The sequence below is a fragment of the Suncus etruscus genome, chromosome 18, assembly GCF_024139225.1.
Source record: "Suncus etruscus isolate mSunEtr1 chromosome 18, mSunEtr1.pri.cur, whole genome shotgun sequence".
NCBI classification, from domain to species: domain Eukaryota; kingdom Metazoa; phylum Chordata; class Mammalia; order Eulipotyphla; family Soricidae; genus Suncus; species Suncus etruscus.
In genome coordinates this window covers 29,815,132-29,839,664 of record NC_064865.1, presented here as the reverse complement: position 1 = coordinate 29,839,664, position 24,533 = coordinate 29,815,132, and the positions used below count along the sequence as shown (strand labels likewise).

The 24,533-nt window shown below is 47.6% G+C and overlaps 1 protein-coding gene across 1 annotated transcript in view; it reads right to left on the bottom strand.

The window, feature by feature from the left end:
* The window catches only part of GLP1R (glucagon like peptide 1 receptor), a 35,655-nt gene extending 11,477 nt beyond the window's left edge, over positions 1-24,178 (bottom strand). The window contains exons 1-6 of the mRNA XM_049765377.1: positions 24,069-24,178; positions 16,831-16,927; positions 16,022-16,129; positions 8,521-8,639; positions 8,120-8,226; positions 445-598 (exon numbers count right to left, since the gene is read on the bottom strand). Of these exons, the coding sequence (XP_049621334.1) occupies positions 445-598; positions 8,120-8,226; positions 8,521-8,639; positions 16,022-16,129; positions 16,831-16,927; positions 24,069-24,146 (663 nt within the window). The 5' untranslated portion in view covers positions 24,147-24,178. The remainder of the gene's footprint in view (positions 1-444; positions 599-8,119; positions 8,227-8,520; positions 8,640-16,021; positions 16,130-16,830; positions 16,928-24,068) is intronic.
* Positions 24,179-24,533: the final 355 nt, after the last annotated feature.

The window sequence follows — 24,533 nt, the reverse complement described above, 5'->3', positions numbered from 1 at the left end:
CCCAATCTGTGCTCCAAGGACCACTCTCCTGTGTAAGACTGGGATCTCTCAAAGGGGATAGGCATTGTCTACCTCCTTAAATTAGGGGTTCTTTGGAATTAACTGTCTCTTCCATCACATTAGGAATTCCAGGGTAGATTTCCTAAATCATCAGACTATGGTCCCAAGGGTATTCTCCTCCCTCAGATTGGGATCTTCAGGGCTGAGTGCTTCTCCTGTCAGACTGGAGTCTCCAGAATATTTCTTGTCCTATCAAACTTGGATCCTCAGGAGGAAAGCCTCTCCCATCAGACTGGGTCCCAGGGTTCTCCCTCTTTCATCAAACTAGGGATTCAAGGAAGAGAGTTTTGTTGCCATACTCTGTGCCAGGCTGAGTGATACAGGGAAGCTCCCTCAGGTCCATCCATCCATCCCTCCACAGGCCTTTCAGGGATACACACACACCTGGTAGGAAAGAAGGCCATCCCACTGGTGCTGCTGAGCGGCGGTGCTGTACATCCACTTGAGGGCTGCATCCTTGATGAAGACTGACAGAGCCCGGAGTATGAAAGATGCAAACAGGTTCAGGTGGATATAGTTCCGTGTGCAGTGCAGATGTCTGGAGGAGAAAGCAGGTCCCTGCTCTTTCAATATGACCACAGAACTGCTCCACAAAACCTGCTCCCAGGCTAACACCCAGACTTGTTTCTAACTCTGGAACTGGGTTCGTGTGTTTCTTCCTCTGAGAACACCCTTCATTCCTATAAAAGTTGGGAAGCTTGAAAATCTTCAAGTCCTTCTTTTCCAGGAAATCTGCAGTTATGCATTAATTCTCTCCCCACTCCTCCTCAATGCTCAATGCTCTATCCTTCTCTTTGTAGAAAGTTATGTAGAACCTGAGTGATTTATATGTGAGAATCACTTATCCCAAAAAAGGCTTTGATTTTTTTTTTTGGTGCCACTTATGGGGAGTCTACTTGTGGAGGGAAACACAGCCAGTGATCTGGGGAGGTGAGGTGAAGCATAGAAGCTATGAAATATGGAATCCAAAAATACATGATCATGTAATATATGTGCTCTTAGTCTTTTTTTTTTTTAAAGAATGGTTTCACTCAGCTGTACTCAGGAGCCATTCTGGTTGGTGCCCAAGGGGACCATATTAGGTTCTAGGGATAGAATCTGGTCCTGAAATGTGAAAGGCAAGTACCTATCAGTATCAGATAAAATCTTATTTTCTTTTTTAATTTGATTTATGATACAAATGATAAGACTTGTTGTAAATAAAACATTCTAATGCCCATTCTATACCAAGTTAGCATTCTACTAGGGAGGAGATGAAGAGCCACATCTGTGGTGCTGAGGGGTTATTCCTGGTTCTGCCCTGAGGAGTCACTTTCGGCAGTGCTAGAAAGACCATATGGAATTATGGGGCCCAAATATGGATCAACATCATGCAAAACAACTGTCCTACCTGTTGTACTATCACTCCAGCACCCCTAACTTTCCACTCTTGAGCCACATTCCTGGCCCTGCTTTGCTTTTTATAATTATTATAATAATAATAATTTTTGTTTTGACCAAAGTGGATTACAAATCTTTCACAATAATATTTTAGGTACATATTGACACTGAATCAGGGGAATTCCCACCACCAAAGCTGTCCTCCCTCCATCCCCGTTCCCAGCATGCATCCCATATCCCCCTCCCTTAACCCGCCCCCCCGGGCTGCTAGATAGCAGGATCGCCTATTACATGTCTCCAGGCTACCTTACAGAAGTATACTGGCAATGAGTACATGGTAGGAATTTAGAAAGTACTGGATACAACTTTAAAGTCCTTCCAGTAAGCAACATGAAAACAAACATCATTCTTAATTGAGAGAATTCAGAAATGTTCCCTTTAAAATCAGGAATATAATAAGGATTCTCTATCCCTAAGGAATTATTTTTGTTATTGATTTTTTGTTTGTTTGGTGGCAACACCTGGTGATGCTTAGGGATTACTTCTGCTGTTTTTTTTGTTTTTGTTTTTGTTTTTTTGGTTTTTGGGTCACACCAGCAGCACTCAGGGATTATTCCTGGCTCTATGCTTAGAAATCACTCCTAGTAGGCTCAGGGGACCTATGGGATGCTGGGATTTGAACCACCATCCTTCTGCATGCAAGACAAATGTCCTGCCTCCATACTATCTCTTCAGCCCCACTCATGTCTTTACACTCAGGAATCACTCCTGGAGGAAGTTGGCGGACCCCATATGGGGTGCTGGGAATCAAACATAGGTCAGCAAGAACCTTATCCATTTTACTATTATTCCAGTCTCAAGCCTTAAGTAATTCTTTTTTCTTTTTTTTTTTTTTTTTTTTGGTTTTTGGTTTTTGGGTCACACCCAGCAACAGTCAGGGGTTATTCCTGGCGCTATGCTCAGAAATCGCTCCTGGCAGGCTTAGGGGACCCTATGGGATGCCAGGATTCGAACCATCGACCCTCTGCATGCAAGGCAAATGCCTTACTTTCATGCTATCTCTCCAATCCCCTTAAGTAATTCTTTTTTTTTTTTTTTTTTTTTTTTTTGGTTTTTGGGTCACACCCGTTTGATGCTCAGGGGTTACTCCTGGTTAAGTGCTCAGAAATTGCCCCTGGCTTGGGGGGACCATATGGGACGCCGGGGGATCGAACCGCGGTCCGTTCCTTGGCTAGCACTTACAAGGCAAGACACCTTATCTCTAGCGCCACCTTCCCGGCCCCCCCTTAAGTAATTCTTATCCTGTCTAACCAACTTTGTTCATAGAGCCTAGCTAGTGTAATAAGAAAAAAAAAGATTAAAAAATTGAAAATAGAGAAACTGAACAGTGATAATTTGTATAGAAAACTCAAGAGAATCTATCCACAAATCATTAGAACTATTGATAAAATTCAACAAGGTGAGTTTGTATACATCCACAGTTAGCACTTAAAAAGTAAATTTTATTAGGGCCAAGGAGAGAGCTCAAAAGGATAGAACTCTACGTTCAGTTCCCAACAATGCACAGCCACCAGAACAGAACTGCCAGATATAGCCCCAGAGGGCCTGAATTCCCTGGTGTAGCTTTGATGGCCCCTGGGCCTGCTGGGTGTAGACAGCCCAGATCACTAGATCTGAGTATTGAGCCATTTGGCCAAGTTGACCAAATATTTCTGGGAGTAGCTCCTGGACCCCCCATGAGCATTGCTTGGAAGGTACCCCACTTCAAAAAAAGATCAAAAGAAAATTTTAGGGACAGAAAGTGTTTCAAGTGATAGAGCATGAGCCTTACATGGGTCCAATCCTTGGCACTATGATCCCCTATTCCTTAGAAATTGGAAAAGGTGTTGGGTGGCCCCTGAGCACAGCCAGGTGGAATACTGCCAGGTAGGATCCACAATAATAACAAAAATGTTTTAAGTAAATAAAAATATCTTAATAAGAAAATCTGAGTTTGTAGCTCATTCATGCTTGGATATATGAGGCCCTAGATTCCATCACTGGTATCTGAAAAAAATGTTTAAAAATGTTTTTAATCAACTACTTACTATTTATAAATAAGGCTATAGAAGAGCAAGATATTGATGAAGAACATAATAGAAATTGCTTTAAATCATTATTAAAGTCTTGCTTAATGGAATATAAGTTACATTTCTAGATAAGACTCATTATCTTGAAGATGTCTATTGGTTGCTATATTCAATATAGATGCAATTAAAAAGCTACAGTGTTCATTTTTAAAATGGTACATTTAAAACTTAGAAAAAATTGCTTAGTCCAAGAAAAGTCCAAATATTCCTACAGAGGCACAAACTAGTAGGGTCTTTGCTGTAAGCCACCAATATTTATAACAGCAGCTAGCAAAGCAGTAGATAAATGAGCCAATGGAAATGAATACAGATGACAGATACCAATGCCTGCTCAAAACTAGTGCTGCATGACAGCACATTGTGAACACAGCAATAAAGGCAGCAAATAGAACGATGAATTCTGAGCACAGATGAAAAAATACATTCACATGTTTTATGTTCACCATACAGCAAAAATAAAAATTCCATGTGGATCAAAGAACCATACAGGTTGAGTGAAATTTAGAATCATGGGATTAAAAGTGTTTTCATTTTTTGTTTTATTTTGTTGTTGAGCTACATCCAGTGGTGTTTAGGACTTTCTCTTGGCTCCAGGGATCACTCCTGCAGGTACTCAAACCATATGTCGTACTAGGGATCCAAACAGAGGCTGACCACAGACAAGGTAAATGCCGTAAGCCCTGTGTTATCTCTTGCTCAAGGAAAATTTTCTTAAGACCATTAAAAATTTTTCTCTTCTGAGACTGGCACACATCACAAAGAACAAGAACAATCAGTGCTGGTGGGATGTGGGGGAAAAGGAAATCTCATCCACTGCTGGTGGAGAGTCCAGTCTTTCTGGAAAAAAAATACAGAGATTCCTCAAAAAAACTGGAATTTGAGCCCCCATATGATCCAGCCATACCACTCCTAGGAGCACAAAAGCACAACATAAAAAAGGCCTCTGCACACCTATATTCATTACAGTGCTACTTACAAAAGCCAGAATCTGGAAATAATCCAGTTGACCAACACAGATGTGGCTAAAAAAACTGAGGTACATATACACAATGAAATATTATGCAGCTGTTCAGGTAAAATGAAGTCATGAAATTTTCCTATACATGGATGGACATGGAAACTATTATGCTTAGTGAAATAAGTCAGAGAGAGAGGGAGAGAGATGACACAGAATAGTCTCACTCATCTGTGTAATTTAAGAAAAATAAGAGACATTATTGTAATAATACCCAGAGACCATAGAGATGAGGGATGGAAGAACCAGCCCACGATATGAAGCTTACCACAAAGACTGGTGTGTGCAGTTAGAGAAATAACTACACTGACAATTATGACAATGGTAGTGAGTGAGAGAAGTAGAATGCCTGTCTTGAATACAGGCAGGGGTGAGGGAGAAGAGTGATGGAGGCATTGGTGATGGGAAGGTTGCACTGGTGAAGGGGGGGTAATCTTTTTTATAACTGAAACTTAACTATAAACATGTTTATAACATACTGCTTAAATAAGGACATTATTAAATAAAATAAATGTTCTCTCTTTTGAAAGGAGGTAAGGTGGTATGCATGATACCCTTTCAGTAACAATATTGCAAACCATGGTGCCTAACAGGAAAAAAGAGGGAGGGAAGAGAGAGAGAAGAAAAATAGACAGACTGAGGGAGACGATGGAAGGAAACTGTGGAAAATGTTTACCAGTAAAGAGATGGTTGCTGGAACATTGTATGATTAAAACTCAACCATTAGGACTGGAGCAGTGGTAGGACATTTGCCTTGCACATGCTAACCTAGGATGAACCACGGTTCTATTCCCCCATGTCCCATATGGTCCCTAAGCCAGGAGCGATTTCTGAGTGCATAGCCAGGAGTAACCCTTAAGTGTCACTAGGTATGCCCCCCAAATAACCTCAACCATCAATAACTTTTTAACTATCTTACAGTGATTTAAAAAAATAAAAATAATTTTTCTCTCTGTGAAAAAAAATGGTGAATTTTTGTTCGTTTTTTGAGCCCTACCCAGCATTGCTCAAGGGTTTTTCCTTGCTCTGTGCTTAGGAATCACTCTTGCTGGTTTGAGTGACCATATGGGATACTGGGGATTGAATCCAGATCAGATGCATGCAAGGCAACTGCCCTATCTGCTCTATTATCTCTCCAGCCTCCAAAATTATTTTAATTTGACTTTTATCAACTAATCTCACATCGATCAACTGAGTTCACATCTTGATAAATTTTCCTTAATAAAAATGTATATTTATATATTTCATTTCATAAAACTAAAATGTCTTTGCCATGGGAAAACTGATCCACACAACTGACATGGAGGATCTCAAAGAGAGGGGCACTGGATTACTTGGAGGAGGGAATTGGGCACACTGGTGATGGATGCAGTGTTAGAATTCTGTGCATGAAAAACCATCATTAACAGTATTGTATTGTATTGTATTGTACAGAACCTCAATCAATAAAAAAATGTTAAAAATGCTAAAGAAGATATAAAAATCTTTGCACAAAGCCACCAAAAATATAAGGAAAGCAAGGAATGCCATAGACTAAAAAAAGATAATGCCTATAAAAACAAAGAAAGAGTCAAGCAAGCCCATGCAAGAACAAAACATGAATAAGAAATTCACAGAATAATATATTTTTAATGCTTGATCTCCTACGAATCAGGGATATGCAAATTAAAATTATAATGAGATATTTTACAGACTTTAGATTAACAATTAAATCTGAAAATACCAACTAGTAAGGAAATTTGCAAATGGAACTCATTTTCTTCCTCTTTGGACAGCTCCAGTGGAGCTTGAGAGGTCATGATCTGCCTTGCCAGGATCAAATCCAGGGTCCTGTGTGTGACCGACAAGCCCTTCAGCTCCCAACCATCTCCCTGGCCCAGAAATCACATTTACTGCACATGAGAGAGAAAACTGGTATAGCCAGGCTGAGAATGAGTTCAGTTCACCTAATGAATTTGCAAAAATGTGTATTTCTATCTCATGATTTCTCCCAGAGGTTTGTGCCCTTGAGGACACATAAACACAGAAGCACACACATGAATGCGGTCAGAGGTCAGAATGTTCATTGTAGCAAACTTGATCATTTGGGATAAGAGGCAAAGGCTCACAGATATTCTATGATAAATCATACAATAAAGATGGAATGAATGACAGTTAAAATGAAGTGGACTTACCTGTATCAACATGAATAAATTCATAAGCACAATATCAGGTCAAAAATAACACTGAATACTTAGAGCATACTATCAAAATATGTAAAATTCACACTGTGTATTTATAAATACTTACAAATGTACTACAAATAGAGAGAAATATTGGGAACTAAACTCAGCCTCCATGGGTCCCTTTCACTAGGAACTCAGGGAGGGCAATTCTGGGAAGTATAACATGTGGTATAGGCATGACTCATCAAAATAACACAAATTTTCTAATCTCTGAGACCATACTGGAAGGGAGACTTTCATTGGTGAATGTATTTGTCTTTTTATTTTCTGCTTTCTGTTTTATGCTTTTGGGCCATTCTTCAGGGTACGGGTACTTACAGCTCTGTGCTAGGGAGTTGCTCCCAGCAGTACACAGGTGACCATGTGGTATCAGGAATTAAACCTGGGCTTCCAACATGCAAAGCATGTACTCTGCTAATCTGTTTCTCCAGCTCCACATTTTTTTAATTAATATCTTTAAACACCTTGATTACAAATATGATTGTACTTGGGTTTCACTTGTGTAAAGAACACCCCCTTCACCAGTGCAACATTCCCATCACCAAAGTCCCAAATCTCCCTTCTCCCCACCCCACCCCACTTGTACTCTAGACAGGCTTTCTACTTCCCTCATTCATTCACATTGTTATGATAATTCTCAGTGTAGTTATTTCTCTAACTGCACTCATCACTCTTTGTGGTGCCAGCTCCACACTTTTATGGAACTCTCTGCTCATGCTCATCATAGTGCTTAGTAGGACAGAGCCCCCTCCTTCTGAGCATCTGCCCTCCAAATGCCTTTTATCCCTGAACCCAGGTCCTCTGTCCCACCCTGAAAGTTGCCAAGGGGCTGGAAGTGCCAAGGGTTTGGTATCTTGAAAAGAATGACTCATCTAGATTAGACCTAAGGACAAACTTTGACATTGGAGCTGACAAGCTCCAAAGCAAGCAGAAAGTCTAAAGCCTGAGATGCTGTTGAAAATCCTCCTGAATTCCCACCTATTTATGTTGCATCTGCTGCTGGCAGAGTATTTTCCATTTTCTTCCTGTGATGGATGTGTGTGTGTGTGAGTGTGTGTGTGAGTGTGTGTATGTGTGTGTGTGTGTGTGCGCACGCGTGTGTGCACATGCGCTTCTGTGAGTGGCCTTTCCTTTTCTGCAGGATTATGCACAAACACGCTCACAAGTAGCCACGAGATAAACTACACATCCATATTCTACATATGCGCTCTCTGGAGATTTAAGGGAAGAATCCACTGCATTGCTGGCTGCACTTGGGAGTCCCTTTTCCATGGGGTGGGCAGCAGAGTGTTGAAGGATAAAGTACTTACCTGAAGCCGAGGAGGATGGCTGAGGCGACCACCAACCCAGAGAAGGAGAGTGCGTAGCCCACTGTATAGACAATATAGAGGGACAGGAGCTGCTCCTCCACAGAGCTCTGCAGGTACAAAGGAAACATGGTGACCATGCTCTCTTTTCCCATGAGACAGGCACCACTGGGGATCTCAAAATGTAAGAGAATGAACTATGCTGAATGACTCCAACTTTGAAGTTTCATCTGGGACTGACAAGATGACCATGCATTATCCAGGAAGCAAGGTGTGCCAGAGGCGGGGGACAGTGAGAGCCCCACAATGCGACCTCCTGGTTGCCCAGGCTCCCAGCCCCAAGGAATTGGAAGTGGGAATCCTGTTACCCATTTGCTGGCCCAGAGCAATCGGGGTTGACTCACTCTTTCCCCTTGCTTGGATTCATCACACTCAGACAGGTTCCTCCAGGGCAGGCTGGAGTTGTCCTTCTGTAGCCAGAGGCCATCAGACGTACAGAACCGGTACACGTGGCCCTGAGGCACTGAGATCAAAGACACAGAAATTAAACTTTGGCTGTGACCCAGGTCTTTGATTCTATCCCACTCTGAGGGTCCTCACTGGTCCCCCAGAATTGATCCCTCAATAAATATGAAGGAAGAGTAGGAGAACTGGTCTTCAGTAGGAAGTTTGTCCTTGGGGTGAAGATGAGGGAGATGAATTGGAAAAGGAAACATTAGGACAATCCTGATGGGAAAATGTACCTATCAAAGAAGCAGGATGTGCTGTGTGATGGAAACGTGGGGACATTGATGGAGGGTAATGGAAACTGGCGAAGGCATTGGTGATGGAACATCGTATGCTTGAAACCCAATCACAAATATCTTTGTAACTTTGCAATTCATAGTTGTTCAATAATAAATAGTTGAAAAAAATTAAGTCCTTAGTGTTATTAGTGCATCTCTTCCCTTATCTCTTTCTCTGTCTCTGTCTGTCTCGGTCTTTTTTTTCTCTTTCACACACACAGTCTTCCTTTCTGCCATATGCCCTTTTGGCCTAAGGTCAAATAGGGATAACCCTCTGCCATTCTGAGACTTGCAATACTGAATCATTGTCTAATGATGTCTAAAATGATGCCATTTTAGCCCACTTCCAGGTGCCTCCAGGCCCCAAGCAGTACACCAACCATCTCTGAAGCTGGCCAACAGGGGTCCCCACAGAGCCCAACTCCTCACTGCACCTTCTTGTTCTCAGGTATCAGTGCCCACTCCTCCACCCCAAAACTGGGACAAGCAGACCCTGGTAATAAAATGAGCTCTGAGCTCCTGAAAGGACATGGCCCTGTTCTCAGGGAGCCCAATCTGAGGAGACATACGTATTCCAGTCTATAAGGAGCTCCTGTGTGAAGCGGAGAGCATAGTCACCAGCTTCATGGAATCAAGAAATCAGAAAAAATCACAAAAGTCTTCAGAACAGAACATCTGAAATGTAAACTACTGACATAAAACCACTGACATCAAACACCAGGCAAGCCACGCACTAGGACATCTCCCTGTGCCCATTTACAGCCTGGCTGAGCCTTTGGCACTAAGAGAGCTCCCTCCCAAATCTCCTGGCTCACTTCCCCTGTGACTGAGGAGGTGAGTGGCTCTAGATTTGCTATGAGGCCAACAGCAGGATGGGGACTTATGATATCTGGGAGGAAATATCTCATTACCTCTCTTTAGGAGTTTGTGTTCTGGACAACAATGGGGGCACAACAGAGGGAGATAAAAGAGTAGAGTTAGGAGTAGGGCACATGTTCAAAGGTTTTAAGATTCTAAAAGGATGAAAGCAGCTAGAAGAATAGCTTCTCCATGGACACAACAACATTAGGGAGAAAGGAGTATGAGGAAGCCATGAGAGCCCTGCTTGGCAGTGGCTACTCAGAAGATTCCAGGAGACAAGAACGAAACTGTGTCTGTGGGAAGACTCAACACATGTGTGTTTGTGTGTGTGTGTGTGTGTGTGTGTGTGAGAGAGAGAGAGAGAGAGAGAAAGAGAGAGAGAGAGAGAAAAAGAGAGAAAGAGAGAGAGAGTACCTTAGGCTGTCCTACAAGGGGTGCAGCATCCAGGATAGGACAGAACCTCCAGGTCACACTTCCCCTTTTTTTCAACTTGCCCCATGTCATGTGCATGTCCCATGTCCTACATGTAGGCTCAGGGATGGCAATCCCTGCACTCTCCAGTGTTGGCAGCCTCCAAGCAGCCAGGCCACTCCTGCTCTCTCTTTCCTTTCCAGTTCCCTTTATGAGTCACACCCTGACTCAGGAGGCACAACTACAAGATCATTAGGGACTAATTCATAGCCTCATATCTCAATTTATTATTATTATTCTTGTTATTTTTGTCCTGGAGCAATGCTCAGGTCTACTCCCAGAAAAGTGCTTGAAGGTCATCCTGGTAGTGCTCAGGCCATACTGTGCTGGAAACTGAACCTGTAGCCCTATTCAGCCTCTTCATTTCAAACCCAATCAACAGATCAACATGCATTTTTCTCAGAAAGTAAATGCCCTGCTGAAGATGAAGACACTAATTGAACAAAACCAAGAAGTTAAAGTATTTACCTAGGGATGGAGAAATAGTACAGGACTTAAGAAGCATGCAGCTGATTTAGAGTCTATCCTGGAACTATGAGCATTGCTTCTTGAGCTCTCAAATTGAAACACCAGCCTGGTGGGATGAGAATGGTTGGGGCAAGCTCTTCACCCTCCCAATAAAAACAGAAAGTCCTTAATAATTAGGTAAGTGACTAGATTTGTTTCTGAGAGTTATTTTTTTATCACTGAGGAGAGAAATTTTGGAATCAATAAAAACATAGTTAACATATATAATACATATATACAAGTACCATCAACTTTCAAGTTCAACTTAGTTATAAATAGTTGACTTTTAATTTGAAGAAAGAAGGAAAATGAGGGGTTGGGGTTATGGCTCAGTGATAGAAGCATGTGTGTGAGGTCCTATATTTGATCCCCAGTACCACATGGTCTCCCAAACACTTTAAGGAGTGACCCCTCATGGAGAGAGAAAGAGACAGTGGCTTCACTTAGAAAATCAAAACCCCGAAGACAAAACTGACAGGGCTTCTGGCCACAGGAGGAACTATATCTCAATGTCCTTTGCTCCTTATCTTACATACTTATGAATAAAATGAGGCAGGGTCAAGGACAAAGAAGAGAGATTATTTGGTCTGATTAGCACAAAGAAGGGCTCAGGCCCCAAGAGGCTCCTCTAGCTGCCAGAAGCCAGGCACTGTTCAGCTAAGCTGCAGTCTTTGGCTACGAAGCTGAGTCAATCTTCAACAGTAGCTATCCGGGAGCAGTGAGGGCATCTGGGCTGGCACCAAAGGAGCAAGCTTGACTCAGAGCCTCCTGCTGCAACCCATCTTAGTGGGAGGAGGAGAGTGGGGAGAGAAAGAAGACCAGGAAAGAAAGACTAGGAGCGAGTTGCAAAGTAATCCAGGCCTAACAATGTGACGTTGGCAATGCCCACTTGCCACAGCTGGCACAGAACTAGCACACAGGTGTTCCACTATGGCCGGTTCCCTCTCTGCCTCACTGTACCCCCAGAACTGCCCTCTTTGACTCCTTGACTATCACCACCCTCTTCCATGAGGGCCACACTCAACCATTACAAAGAAGCAAAATGGAGCTCAAGGAGGTCAGGAGGATTTTCCAGGACCCTACAGCAAGCACAGTGGAGTCAGGATTGTTAGCCTAAAAGGCCAGGGGCTAATATATTCCACTTCATCTCCCGTCCTTTTCTAGATGCTCATTTCTCTAAGGACCACCAACACCTGTACCTTCCTGTGATGGCTGGGATGGTGAGGTAGTGGTATGTTCATTGATATAGAGAGAAATGGGCTCAGTCACTGAGAATCACTGTGTCCCAGGGAACTCAGGGACCATATCAGAGTGCCTGCCAACTCTCCTTCATTAGCTGCAAATATTAAGAGCCAGGGCTGGTTCCTGGCTGGCCCTCAGATGCCCATATCATGGCTGGAGGTGGGGTAGGTCCAGACACTGCCCTGCTTATCAGCCTGGCTTTCTCTGGCCCAGCAGCATTGGGTAAATCTCAGCCAGGGGCTTGGCTCCAGTCTTGTCAACACCAGGAGGCAGCGGCCACATGCCAGGAGGCCCAGGAATATTTCATTAAGTCAGACCCTGGTGCTGGAAATAAAACCCCCAATTAAACACTTCCCCTCCCGGAAATGGCAGCGGCAACGGTAATCAAGCTCCCGGCCACCCTTCCACGTGGAGGCGGTGCTCAGGGCACTGGAGAGACGCGCCTGAATCCATTAGCTCCTGTGCCCTGGCAACGGTGGCAGGCGGGAGGACTCTGGGCCTCATCCTACAGGCAGGGAAGCTGAGATCCAAGCTCAGGGGTCTGCCCCCAGAGTTCCAGTGGTGGTATGGGGGTCAGAGGTGGGGCTGGGAGGAAGGCAGCAGCTTGGCAAGGGCTGAGGGGCAGCGGGTTCCATGCCAGTCTGAGAGAAGCTGCTCAACCTCCAAACCCCACAGATTCAAGTGCAAATCTCACCTGCAATCAGTCCTTCACTAGACATGGCATCTCGTCACTTCCTCCCCTCTTTGGGGGTCCTTTCCTGGGGAGGGAGCTTAGGACTTCATCTGAACCAGAGCTCTGCCAGGTGCAAGTGGTCTGGCTTCCCTTGGCAACCCCTATCCCTGGGAGTGGGGTGGGGCTCAGCATGAGTCAAGGGAGGCACCTGTCAGAGTTTCCAAGAATTGTGAGTGATGGGCCATTTTAAAAGCGTTTTATGGCTCTCGTATAATTAGAACTAAGCTAGCAAACAGGTAGGTATCAGGAGGGGGTGCAGCTAATGAGACTGGAATGATTTGTAATAAGCACATCAGCTGTTTGTGGGTAAACTCTGCTGCTGAAGGGCCCTTAGGCAGCGACAGAAGCTCTGGAGCCTCTCCAGAGCTCTGGTTCACCCAGAAGCCTTGTCCGAGCCAGGCTTCTCCTCAAACAGCTTCTTTTCTGATCCCTGCACCTTCCAAGCTCTCCAATGAGAGAGGTACAAGTTCAAGGCCTGCTGGTTCTCCCTGGATATCTTCTGAGACCTCAGGACTAGCCAACTCCAACATGGTCCCTGGCTGGGGTCTCTCCTTGAAGAACCCCCTTCTCCAAGATCCTGTGCTTTCAGGCCTATGCTAAGGTTCTCTCTCTCTCTCTCTCTCTCTCTCTCTCTCTCTCTCTCTCTCTCTCTCTCTCTCTCTCTCTCTCTCTCTCTCTCTCTCTCTCTCTCTCAAGCCTTCCTGAGGTCACCGAAGCTGAGAAGGTGACTCTGACTGTCCTCAGGCTCTTATAGCCCAACACTCACTCAGACATGTGCATGTGCACACACACACACACACACACACACACAATCTCATTAGCACATACACATGCACAGAAATACAGATAAGACACATAAACTCTTTAAACCTATCTGGGTGCCAGTAATTGAACTGAATTCTTTCTCCACATTTGTTCTCTTCTGGCCTGGAATCTGTGGACCAGGCAGTGACTTTACCATTTTTGATCTCTGCAAGTGGCCCCTCTGTCACCATGTCATTGATATCACATGTCCCTCATGTCACTACATCCTGTAGTAGGGCTCCATTCCTCCCCCACTGAGGTCTAGAATTGGCAAAGCTTTCCACTGTAGTCTTTGTTACTGTGATTACATTATTGGCCTCTCCAGAAGTGCTGGGTAGAGAGGTACATGGTGCTGAAAATAAATTCAGGGCCTTGCAAATGCAAGTATGTGCTCCAGCCCTTTGAGCAATCTCACTGCCCCCTTATTGACCTCTACAGGTTTGAAGGACACAGTAGAGCTGCAGGGCCTGGGGCCATTCCCAGCAGTACTTGGCCTGGCATGTAGGTATCAGTGCGCAGTCTCTACAATGGGCTATTGGAACCCAGCAGTGCTGGTGCTAATGAGACCTTGCAGTGCTTAGGGGCATCAGGGTCATACTCTGTTGTGCTGGGTATATGCTATGCTGTAGGGGGCGTGCAGTTTAGAGGTACAATCCTGGAGCCTCATGCATGCACAGAATTCACTGCAAATCTTTCAGCTCTCTCCCATAACCCCTACCCTCTGCCGCACCCTTACTGGCATATGTTATGTAAGAAAGGGGACACACTCAGTGGTGCTCAGGGTCTATTTCTGGCTCTGTGCTCAGGAGTGATTCCTGGAGCTACTCAGGGGACAATATGTAATGCTGAGGATTTGAACTAGGGTGAGTGAGACAACTTAACCTCTGCACTATGTCTCTGACCTTCTTACTGGCATCTTAACTCCACCAGGCTTTCCTGAGTGGGGAGTTTAGTCTCAGTTGCATTTTGTACTTGGCTCAAGATACTCAACTGATTCCTCCCCACCCCCAGCCCAAAATATGAATTTTCTCCACAAGCTTCTCCCATGAGTTGTCTAAAGAAGTTTCATGGGCCCAGAGAAATAGCACAGTGGTGTTTGCCTTGCAAGCAGCCGATCTAGGACCAAAGGTGGTTGGTTCTAATCCCGGTGTCCCATATGGTCCCCCGTGCCTGCCAGGAGCTATTTCTGAGCAGACAGCCAGGAGTAACCCCTGAGCACTGCCGGGTGTGGCCCAAAAACCAAAAAAAAAAGAAGTTTCATAACTGTTCTTACAGAGGGGGTCATAGAAGTCCTTGGTGCTGCCTGATGACAAGGGGACTAGCCGACCAGGCCATACACAACCATTATGCTGCTGGAACCAAAGTAGATGCCTCTGAGGCTCCCAACTTAGGGAGACAGGACTGGGGACTCCAAGTGTCAAGGTGGGGAGTAAATTAGCCCTGTGCACAGGGGTGGAGGATGGCAGGGGGCCTGAGTAGTGGCTGTTATCTCCGTGGAAAAAGCAATAAAAGCACGTTCCCTCATAAACGCACACCACCAGGACCTATTTCCTGCTCAAATGGAATTAAAGGTGATGGATGGAGCCTCAAGCAGCAGGCAGAGCTGGGGGCAGCTTAGTGCTGAGTGATGGGGCCTGTCCCAGACTTGGCTCCCTGGGGTCTAGAGGCACCAGCCCAGGCAGCCAATAGCTGGATCCAAACCTTAGGGAGATGTGGAGATTGGGGACAGAGGGAGATAGGGGAGATGCTGGGAAATGCCAACAGTTACCCATTCTCAGGAGCTTCCTCCCAACCCACAGTACCTAAGATGAATTAGTGGAGGCCTAGAGAAGTCTGGAACTCTCACAGGCTCACACAGTACTCTGCACATGGGCAGACAGAACTTAAATCTCAACATTCAGCCATACTGTATAGTGGAAGGGTAGGAAGGCAGGCAGTGCTGAGCTACTCCCATGGAATGAGTGGCCTCTCACCTGTCATCATGTCCAGAGCCATGGGGACACTCTCTCTCTCTCTCTCTCTCTCTCTCTCTCTCTCTCTCTCTCTCTCTCACACACACACACACACACACACACATTTCAGCAAGCTCACTTAAGGAACCTGGTACAGTAGCACTGAACATCCTGGCTTTAATTAAGCCAGAAGCCAGGACTGATTATGTGGCTGCTACCCATAAGCTGGGAGATGACATGGCAATAATAGGGGACGCAACTTCTTGGGGTGCTGTCCCACAGCCATCTCCTTGGATTCACAGTCTCTCTTTACTCAGACACCCCGTTCTTTACTCACCCCTTATTTCTGGCAGAGATCTTACCTCAGGTCCCACCTGATGCCCACCCCAGGAAAGCAGGCAGACCACCATTAGGAGACCAAGGACCTTATGAGATATGTTGGGGAGTGGGGCTATGTTTCAGAGGGAAAAAAACAGCATCCATCTATTGTACCCTTCACTGGGGCTCTTGGACAGGGAAGAGTGATCTGTGGGGGGTGAAGGAATCTCACCACTGCTGGCCCAGGGCAGGTACCAGGGGCAGCTGACATTCACCAAAGAGTTGGGCAGTCCATCTGGCCAGCAAGCGTAGTCATCAAACGTCCGGTTGCAGAACACGCCTGGATGCAGGGGAAATGTATATGAATCTGGCCTGGTTAAGGCACCTCCCACTGTCTTCCCCTCCAAAGCTATATCTCTGCAGAGTGTCTCCTATATTCTAATGGGAGACTGTGTCAACAAAGTTGAGCACAGAGCTAATGGATTCTTGGTGAGTTATTTAACACATTTGACATGCACTTCAATTTGGGTTAATGCAACCACATCCAAATGTGAGCCACCAGTGGTACACACTGGCCTCAATGTACTTCCATTTGCTCCTCATAAAATTGGATGATCCAGGGCCCATAGGACTTTGAGCAGCCCTGCAGTGTTGGGCCAATGAAGCTCTATATAGCAGCTGAGGGCAGAGGGAGTGCCCAAAGCTGAACAGCCTCTCAACATTTACCAGGGTTTGAGGAGAGCTGAGCAGACTCTCCTGCTCTCAACACCCCACACCTTCCCCAGTTACTCCCATAAACATGGTGTTGGAACTAAGTACTGAGCTGGAGGCATCTGTGCTACAGGGGCCCAAAGTGCTGAGCACAAGTGTGAAGCAGTACCCCAAGGTCACTACAGAGCCCAAAGAGCATGGAACTCCTGGGGGCACATTCCTCTAGGAAATAGCATCCTTGAGGGACTGAGGCCCAGTCAGGGACCTGGGCACCTTCAGATTTTCTGGGAGCAGGACAGTGCTGAAGAGAACTATCCTACCTGGACTCACCTGTAGCCGGAGGCGGAGAGTTAGCCAGGAAGTGTTGGCACTGGCGACGGTATTCTCGCCACTTCTGCACAGTCTCCGAGAGGGACACAGTAGTGCCCTGGGTGGGTGGGAGGAAGAGAAATGAGGGGCACAGCCCAATAAATCCAGCCACTCATACTCTCAAACACAAATGTTCAGTTTCTTGCTCTCCCCCAAACCCTGCCAGGAACTGATCATCCATGAGGGGGAGGACACATCTGACATGCAATGAGCTCCAGGGGGTCCTTACACCTTCCTCTCTCCCAGGGTACCAGATTCTACTGAATGTGTATGTGTGTGTGAGAGAGAAAGAGAAGGAGAGAGAGGAAGAGAGGTAGAAAGAGAGAGAGAGAAAAAGAGAGAGAGAGAGATATTCCTATCAGACTTATCAGACTTCCCTGGGAACAGGCAATGTTCTAAGACCCACTCACTGTCTTTCCACCCATTCTATATAAAAAACCCAGAATGAGAGAGGGGCACAGTCAAGGTCATACAGCACCCCTAGGTTCAGAGCCAAGGCAAGGACTCCAGTTCTTCAGCTCAGTGGTCCTGAAGGACCTGGAGGGTGAGAGCATTCCTCACTGAATTATGGGCATTTCTCCTGCCAATGTCAAGCATGTTACCAGGGTCTCCAGGACTCCCCCAAACACAAGAACCCAGGCATGGTCCAGTTTGTTATCACTGGAGAAAGAGTTCTGGATACATGGGACACAGAAACATTCCAGTATCTGGGGTCAAACTCACAATGGGGTTGTCTACTTCTGTGATTAGGGGGATACAAACCTCATTTTTCACAGGTTAAAGTACTACTTTAAAGCACCAAGACTCACATCGACCCACTGCAGAAGAAATTGTCCCTTCAGAATTTTTTTGAGCATTTCCTCTAAATATGTCTTAGGACTGTGTTTATTATATGAAAATTTTTTCCTAAACAGGCTTCAGATGATAAATATTCCACGTTTAGAGACTATAAATGCCAAAATGACCAGGGAGTCCTTTGTATGAGATTTAGGACCTATACATAATTTAAAACAAAAAATTTCACTTTCTGAAATACGCGTGAACTGGAATTAAAGCAGCAATTGCATCTTTTGGGAAGTTTGCACCTTGCCCAATGGTGCATGAAGTATGTGCCAGAGCTAGTGTCTGGATAATCCTGCTTTGAAAGGTCTAGAAGATTTCAATCCTCAAGACAGGTTGCAGGTGCTTGTTTCCTGCAGCTGCAGAATCCAGAAGGGAACGAAGTTTGCATGTATCCTACCAAGAACCAGAGCAGGTGGGCCGAGATCACAGGCCCTAAGGACTAAAAGCCTCTGAGAGCAAAGGTTGAGAATATTTCTCTAAATATTCCTCTAAAGAAAAAAACTTTTTTTAGAAGGAACACATATGAGAAAGGCAGCGTACACTATCGCACAGATGAGAGTGACACAATTTTATTCAGGATTGGTCTCTGATAATCAATTTCCACCACCCTAACTTTTCCTTTTCCTTCCTGCACCTTGATACAGGGTCCCTTAGGGAGTTGGAGACATCCCCATCAATCTAGGAGGAAAGCAGGCAGGGGGCAAGGTCACTGTTGGGGGGCTGGGACAGAATGTGTATCTGAAGTGGGTTTGGGGACAAGAAGCTCAGTAAAAGTATGTCTAAGGGAGAAGGTCTGGGTGGAGTGAAAGGCCAAGAACACAATCTTTCTGGACACAATCAGCTCTAGGAGCTTTAAGGCAGGCACAGCGGGACTGCCTGCTTTTAGCAGCACTGCGACCTAGACACAAATCTTCAGACTGGAGCTCTCCGAGGACAAGACTGTGTCCTCTCAGACTGGGGCTGTGTCCCCGTGGACAGAGAGACTTCATGACAACAGAGATCCACTGCCTCTCTCTCTCCTCTTCAACAATTCAGGGTTCCCAAATATTGCTCATCTCCCTCCCTCATATAACCCAAAGTATCTGGACCTTTGGCCTGCCCCTCAAAGGGCCTTTACAGACATCATATCATGTAGCTCTGGGAGACAGATGAAATATTAGGGGAACAGGGTCACTCAAAGACAAAGCTGAGTCCTGGCCTGAGAGAATCCCACATTATTTGGAAGGTGGGGGTATGTCTGCTCCACAGGGCCAGCAGAGAGGCAGTGGGTAAAATTTCTCAGGGAATGACTAGGTGGAGTTGGGACACTGGGATGGAAGAGGTGGCGTGGTTGGAAGAGAGGACAGGTTAGCAAGGGAGGGTAGGCATTTCAACAGGAGAGTGCAAAGGGACAAAGGAAGGAAGATGAGGATGCTGAGCTCTGTTAAAGAGGAAGAGGGTGGGTTTTCTGAGCCAGGGGAGAGCATAAACTAGACCTGGGCTTCTCAGCTATGTAAATATATAGATGAATACATGTGACAATGCAAGCATCCAGAAACCTCTGAGTTGACCTGGGCTCAGATACAGGCATGATCCTGGTTCCATCATTAAGGAAATATACAATGCTGGGCAAGCATTGTGACTTTGGGGGGCTGGAAGAGGTTAGGGTTTGAGCTCTGGGTCACATACAGCAGTTTTGGGGCTTGTTCTTGGTTCTGTGCTCAGGGATCAGTATTGGCAGTGTTTTCAGGACTACATGCAGCGCTGGGGATCAAACCATGGCTGGCTATGTACAAGACAAGTCCCTTAACTTCTGAACTCTCTTTGCAGAAAATCTCTCTCTCTCTCTCTCTCTCTCTCTCTCTCTCTCTCTCTCTCTCTCTCTCTCTCTCTCTCTCTCTCTCTCTCTTCCCCTCCGTGATCCCTTAACTTCTTCTGAACTCTCTCTGCAGTTCAGATCTCTCTCTCCTCCTCCTCCTCCTTCTTCTCTCTCTCTCTCTCTCTCTCTTTTTTTGGGGGGGAGTCACACCTGGCAGCACTCAGGGGTTACTCCTGGCTCTATGCTCAGAAATCGCTCCTGGCAGGCTTGGGGGACCATATGGGATGCCGGCATTCGAATCACCGTCCTTCTGCATGAAAGGCAAACACTTTACCTCCATGCTATCTCTTCAGTCTCCCCCACCCCCTCTCTCTCCCTTTCCCCCTCCCTGCCAGAGTTTATACTTCTCTCTGAGCTTATGCATGTACCCAGTAGGGGTGACATTAGCCTTTGCTCCCACAGAGTGTGAGAACGAAGGGGAACTGAAGAGAAAGAGTCCCGAGCATGTGGGAAAGTTTCTGATGACAGGAAAGAGTAGAGGGGACCAGGCAGCTCGGCTTCTGGGAGAGTCTTGGCCTTACATCTGGGTTCCACAAACTCCTGGGAGGAGGAAAGAAACATGTCCAAGGACAGACATTCCACTTACACTGTGACCTCTTCCAGAAGTAACCACAGTGGGTATCAAAGAAAATTTGAGTGGGGAGAAGTACAGGGGTACAGGGACTTAAGGTACAGGGTCTGTGCATCGCAAAGACTGATCCTGGAACCAAAAGGGAGCTGAGCATTACCATCATCCTGGGGTCTCACATTAAACCACTGGCCTAAAAGGTCAGAAGGGACCCTGAGCCTTTAAGCAATCAATACAGGGAAATTCTCCCCACCAAAAAAGCAAATATGGAGAGACCAAGCATGCTGTGTCCAGGGTGCAGACGAAGGAGCTGGATCTTATTACCCTTCCACCCTGCTTCATTTCATTCCCTATTAAACAAGTTCATTTTTAGGACTAGGACTAGCAATGCTGGGCAGTGGAGAGATTGCAATGGTGGACATCCTGGTAAGTCATGGGTAGCAGAGCTGGCTCAGGAGACAGCAGAAATGGGGGATGAATTCTAAAGGGGACAAGTTAGCAGTTTTTATAATCAGGTTTAGCAGCCTTCATGGATTCTCTCTGAGGGGGATGAAGCACCTGGGAATCTCCAGGGCAGGGTTACAATGAGGGAGGGTTGAGTCTCAGACTCAGAGTTTTGGAAAATAAAGGAGAGAAAAAGGTCACAGCGGAGGATGGTGTGCAGTAAAGAGCACTGGACTAGTCCCAGTGCTGTCCCTTCATGAGGGACGAGCTCCAGTTTTTCTCATCTGTAAAATGGGCACATCATTCTCCAGCACCATGAAAGCTTGCCAGAGCAATAAGCACCTTTATTAAAAAGCAAGGCCTGCCCAGGTGGCAGAGCAGAGGAGGAATAGCAGGGATGCTGGAGAAAGCTAAAGAAACCCTTTTAAAGGAGCCAGGGCTCCAGCTCCTGGGAAAGATCTGTCTTCCCAGTACAATCCACTGAAAACTCCTGAACACTCCTCAACTGTTTTCTCAGACCATCCCTGAGAACTAATGGGGAACAAAAAGTGAGACAAGTCCTCTCGGGGTCTCCAAGGAGGGAACCAGGGAGAAAGAACAGAGGGGCAGCTCCGAGGAATGTCTAGCTTCACACACAGCTTCCCTGCTCCTCTCAAGACCCCCAAATTCTTGCCCTTTGGCCCAAGCAAACCCTCATTGTTGGCCCTCATACTTTGGATGTTGTGGCTGCTGAACCCCTGATTCTTGCATCATATTTCTCTGAAAAGTTTTCATACGGATGCACAAGGAAAGGAGAACTGCCCCACTAAATACACTATCACACCCCCCAAAACAAGTACATGCCTACAGAGAGTGCCTCCAAACTGTCGCCAAGCAACAAACACATCTGTGACCAATAAGGGCCCACCTATCACTACAGATGGACAAGCAGCCCTTCATCCAGTCACCAGAATGTTCTCTCACCCCACTGCCACCTCCCCCTCAGGACAGATCTCACACTGTCCCCAAACTCATGGACGCAGCTGGATATACACTGGCATGCTGAGTTGTTGACACAGTCAGTCACACTCAGGCTCAGAGAAAATGCCCAAGATCCACACTCCCTCTTCTAATCTGCTTTTCTGTCTGTACCCGACTGCCTCTGCGTCTCTGTGTCCCTAGTCTCTGGATATCTTCAAAACACACACACCACCACACCACACACACACACACACACACACACACACACACACACACACACACACACACAGCGATCTGATCAGGGCAGGTTATACCCCTAAGGAAGAAGAACCTGGTTGTTCCCTCCATCTTCCAACCCCAGAGCAAGGCTAAAAGTGGTTTCTGGGTGTTAGGGGTGTGTGCCCAAGAAAGAAGGAGCCTGGCTCAGAATAAAGTCGCTGCCAATCACTGTGCGGCCTGGACTCCACTCAGCTATCCAGTAGCATTTCTGCACCCCTTCAAAGGACTGGCTCCCAAAATCTCAGGACAGAACAACAGCCCCCCCCAAGTGAGTAGAGCTGCTGCTTTCAGACCTGTGTCTCCGGCCTCGCCATAACCTTTGTGGTTGAACTTGCAATCCCCATGACATATGTGAAAACTGAGGTTTGAATGGTCAAGGGTCCTGTGTCAGATCACCAGCAAACAGCAGAACCCCTAGTTGAATTTGCTTTGTCTTATTCTAATTTGGGGTGTCAAATTCCCATCTATATCCTCAGGAAACAGTTTCCTCGTGGGGCATAAGGTAAAGTATGGGGCAATGCCAGTTCCTGCAGCAACAAGGTACTAGATGACCTTGAAAAGAGGTCTTCCTGTGGGGAGCCCCTGACTGTGAGAGCTGCTTCCCTTGCCACACAGGAAGGGATCAGGCCCCTGCTCTGCACCCCTTTCTCGTGTTCTAAAACAGTGCGTCACCTCACCCAAGGAACTCTCCTTTACCAAGCTTTGGTCTCTGCTCAGTGATAGATCAGTGAGTACGTGACCTCAGGAGCGAGAAGGAAGGAAGATTCACTGGTGTTCAGGTCTCAGCGCAGCATGAGGCCATGTCACGGAGGCCTGCAGTCTGACCTCAGAACCCCAAGGCAGGCATGCAGGATCCCTGCGGCAGCCGGGGGCGCTCATGCCCCTCCGCAGCCATCTCTGGCGTTCCACCCCCTCTGCTCACCGCCTGCATCCTCCTTCTTGCACCCCAGGCTCTCTGGTAACCCCCAGAGATCCTGAAGGATCTGGGTTTTGATTCTGGCTCAGGGTTGAGGGGTAAAAAGATAGGACAGGTTCCAGGACTCCGTCTCTGGCAAAGGGAAGTTTGGGCAGAAGACAGGCAGCTTCTCCCCTGCCCTCTTTACCCTTATTCCAAACTGCTTTGGCAAACTTAAGCTGGTGCAGGATGCACCCCTCCCCTCCCCAGCCTAGCTGGGTCCAGAGGAGGTGAGGTGAGAGAGAAGAGGTAATGGGTCTCTGTCTTAGTACTTGAAAGTTCCCAGGCATACCAGGAAGCCAAGGTCTGGCTGGGAGGTGGGGTAGTACCAGCAGAAGAGGCACCTCCAGAGGCTGGGGTCAGTCAGTCCATGGACGACAGGGACTGGCATAGAAACGTGGAGGGCATGAGTCTGGGGAAGGGGGAGAGTGTAAAAGGCACATCATCCACATCTGGATGTTCAGCCCGGGATGGAGAAGGTCCCCACTAGCTCATCTTGCTCCTGTCCTGGGACCCATCTCAGGGCCCATGGAGGCCATGGTCCTGAGGTCTGGGGGAGGAGTGAGAAGAGGTGGAAAAGGGCAGATGACACACACCCAAGTCTGCACCTCTGCTCAAATATCCTGGCGGGGGGCGGGTGCTCTCGCACAACCCCAACCCCATTGACCTGAACCCTACTCTCACAGAGAAAAGCAGGGAGCAGGACCAGGGCCAGAGAGGGCCCGGGAGCCCATCCCCTAAGGCCCTTCGCAGATCCTGCCCTGGTGTCTGGTGCCAATCAGGAGGATGCGAATGGGGGATCAGGCCAAGTCGAGGGGGTTGGCTGCTTCTGTCTGCTTGCAGAGGGATTTGGGGGGTCCTCAAGTTCCATCTGGGAGGTCAGGAGGAAGGACAAGCAGCCTAAAGCTGAGCTGTGGGGTTGGCAAAAGGGATCGGAGCTGGGCTTTCCTCGCCGGCCACCGGAACCTTCTTGGAGTTCTGGAGAAGCCGGCCGGACCGACGAGAAAGAATGGGGGGCTCAGTGGGTCCAAAGAGAACGGAAGGGGGCGAGCGCCGGTGGGGCCGGGCGAGGGCAGCGCCAGGGAAGGAGTTGGGAAAGTGGCCTGGGAGATGCGGCGCGGAGTCGGGGGCCGGGGGAGTGATCGGGGACGCCCCGAGCTCCGACCCTGCTCCCCGACCCCGACCCCGAAGCTTTCCAGTCCCCGCCCGCGCGGGGCGCGGAGTTTCGCTCAAGTCGCGGCAGCCCCAGCCCGGACCCCGCGCCCGCGCCCCGCAGCCCCCGCGACTCTCACCTGGGGGCGGGGGCCGGCCCTGCCCAGCGCCCCGAGCAGCAGCAGCAGCAGGCGCAGCGGGCCGGGGGCGCCGGCCATGGCGGGGCGCTCAGCTCCGAGCCATCGCTGCCACCTGCGGAACCGCGCGCGCCGCGACTGAGCCCCGGAGGCGGCGGCGGGGGGCGAGAGCCGGGGGAGGAGCCGGCCGGGCCGCCCCGCCCGCGGGAGGGGCCGGGCGAGGTACCCCGCTTTCTGCCCGCCCCGCCGCACCCAGGCCCGCCGGCTCGGGCAGCGCAGGAGCCGGGCCACGCGCCCCCACCCTCGGTGCCCGCACCCCAAAACCCCCTTCCAGGTGACTCTGGCACAGGAGAGCAAAAAATAAGGCGCCCCTAAAAGATAGAGATGCCAGGAGCGCATGGGACGTGCCCAAAGTCACACCGCAGTGTAGACAGACACCCATGGAAAGCCTAGTCCCTCTCCCATCTC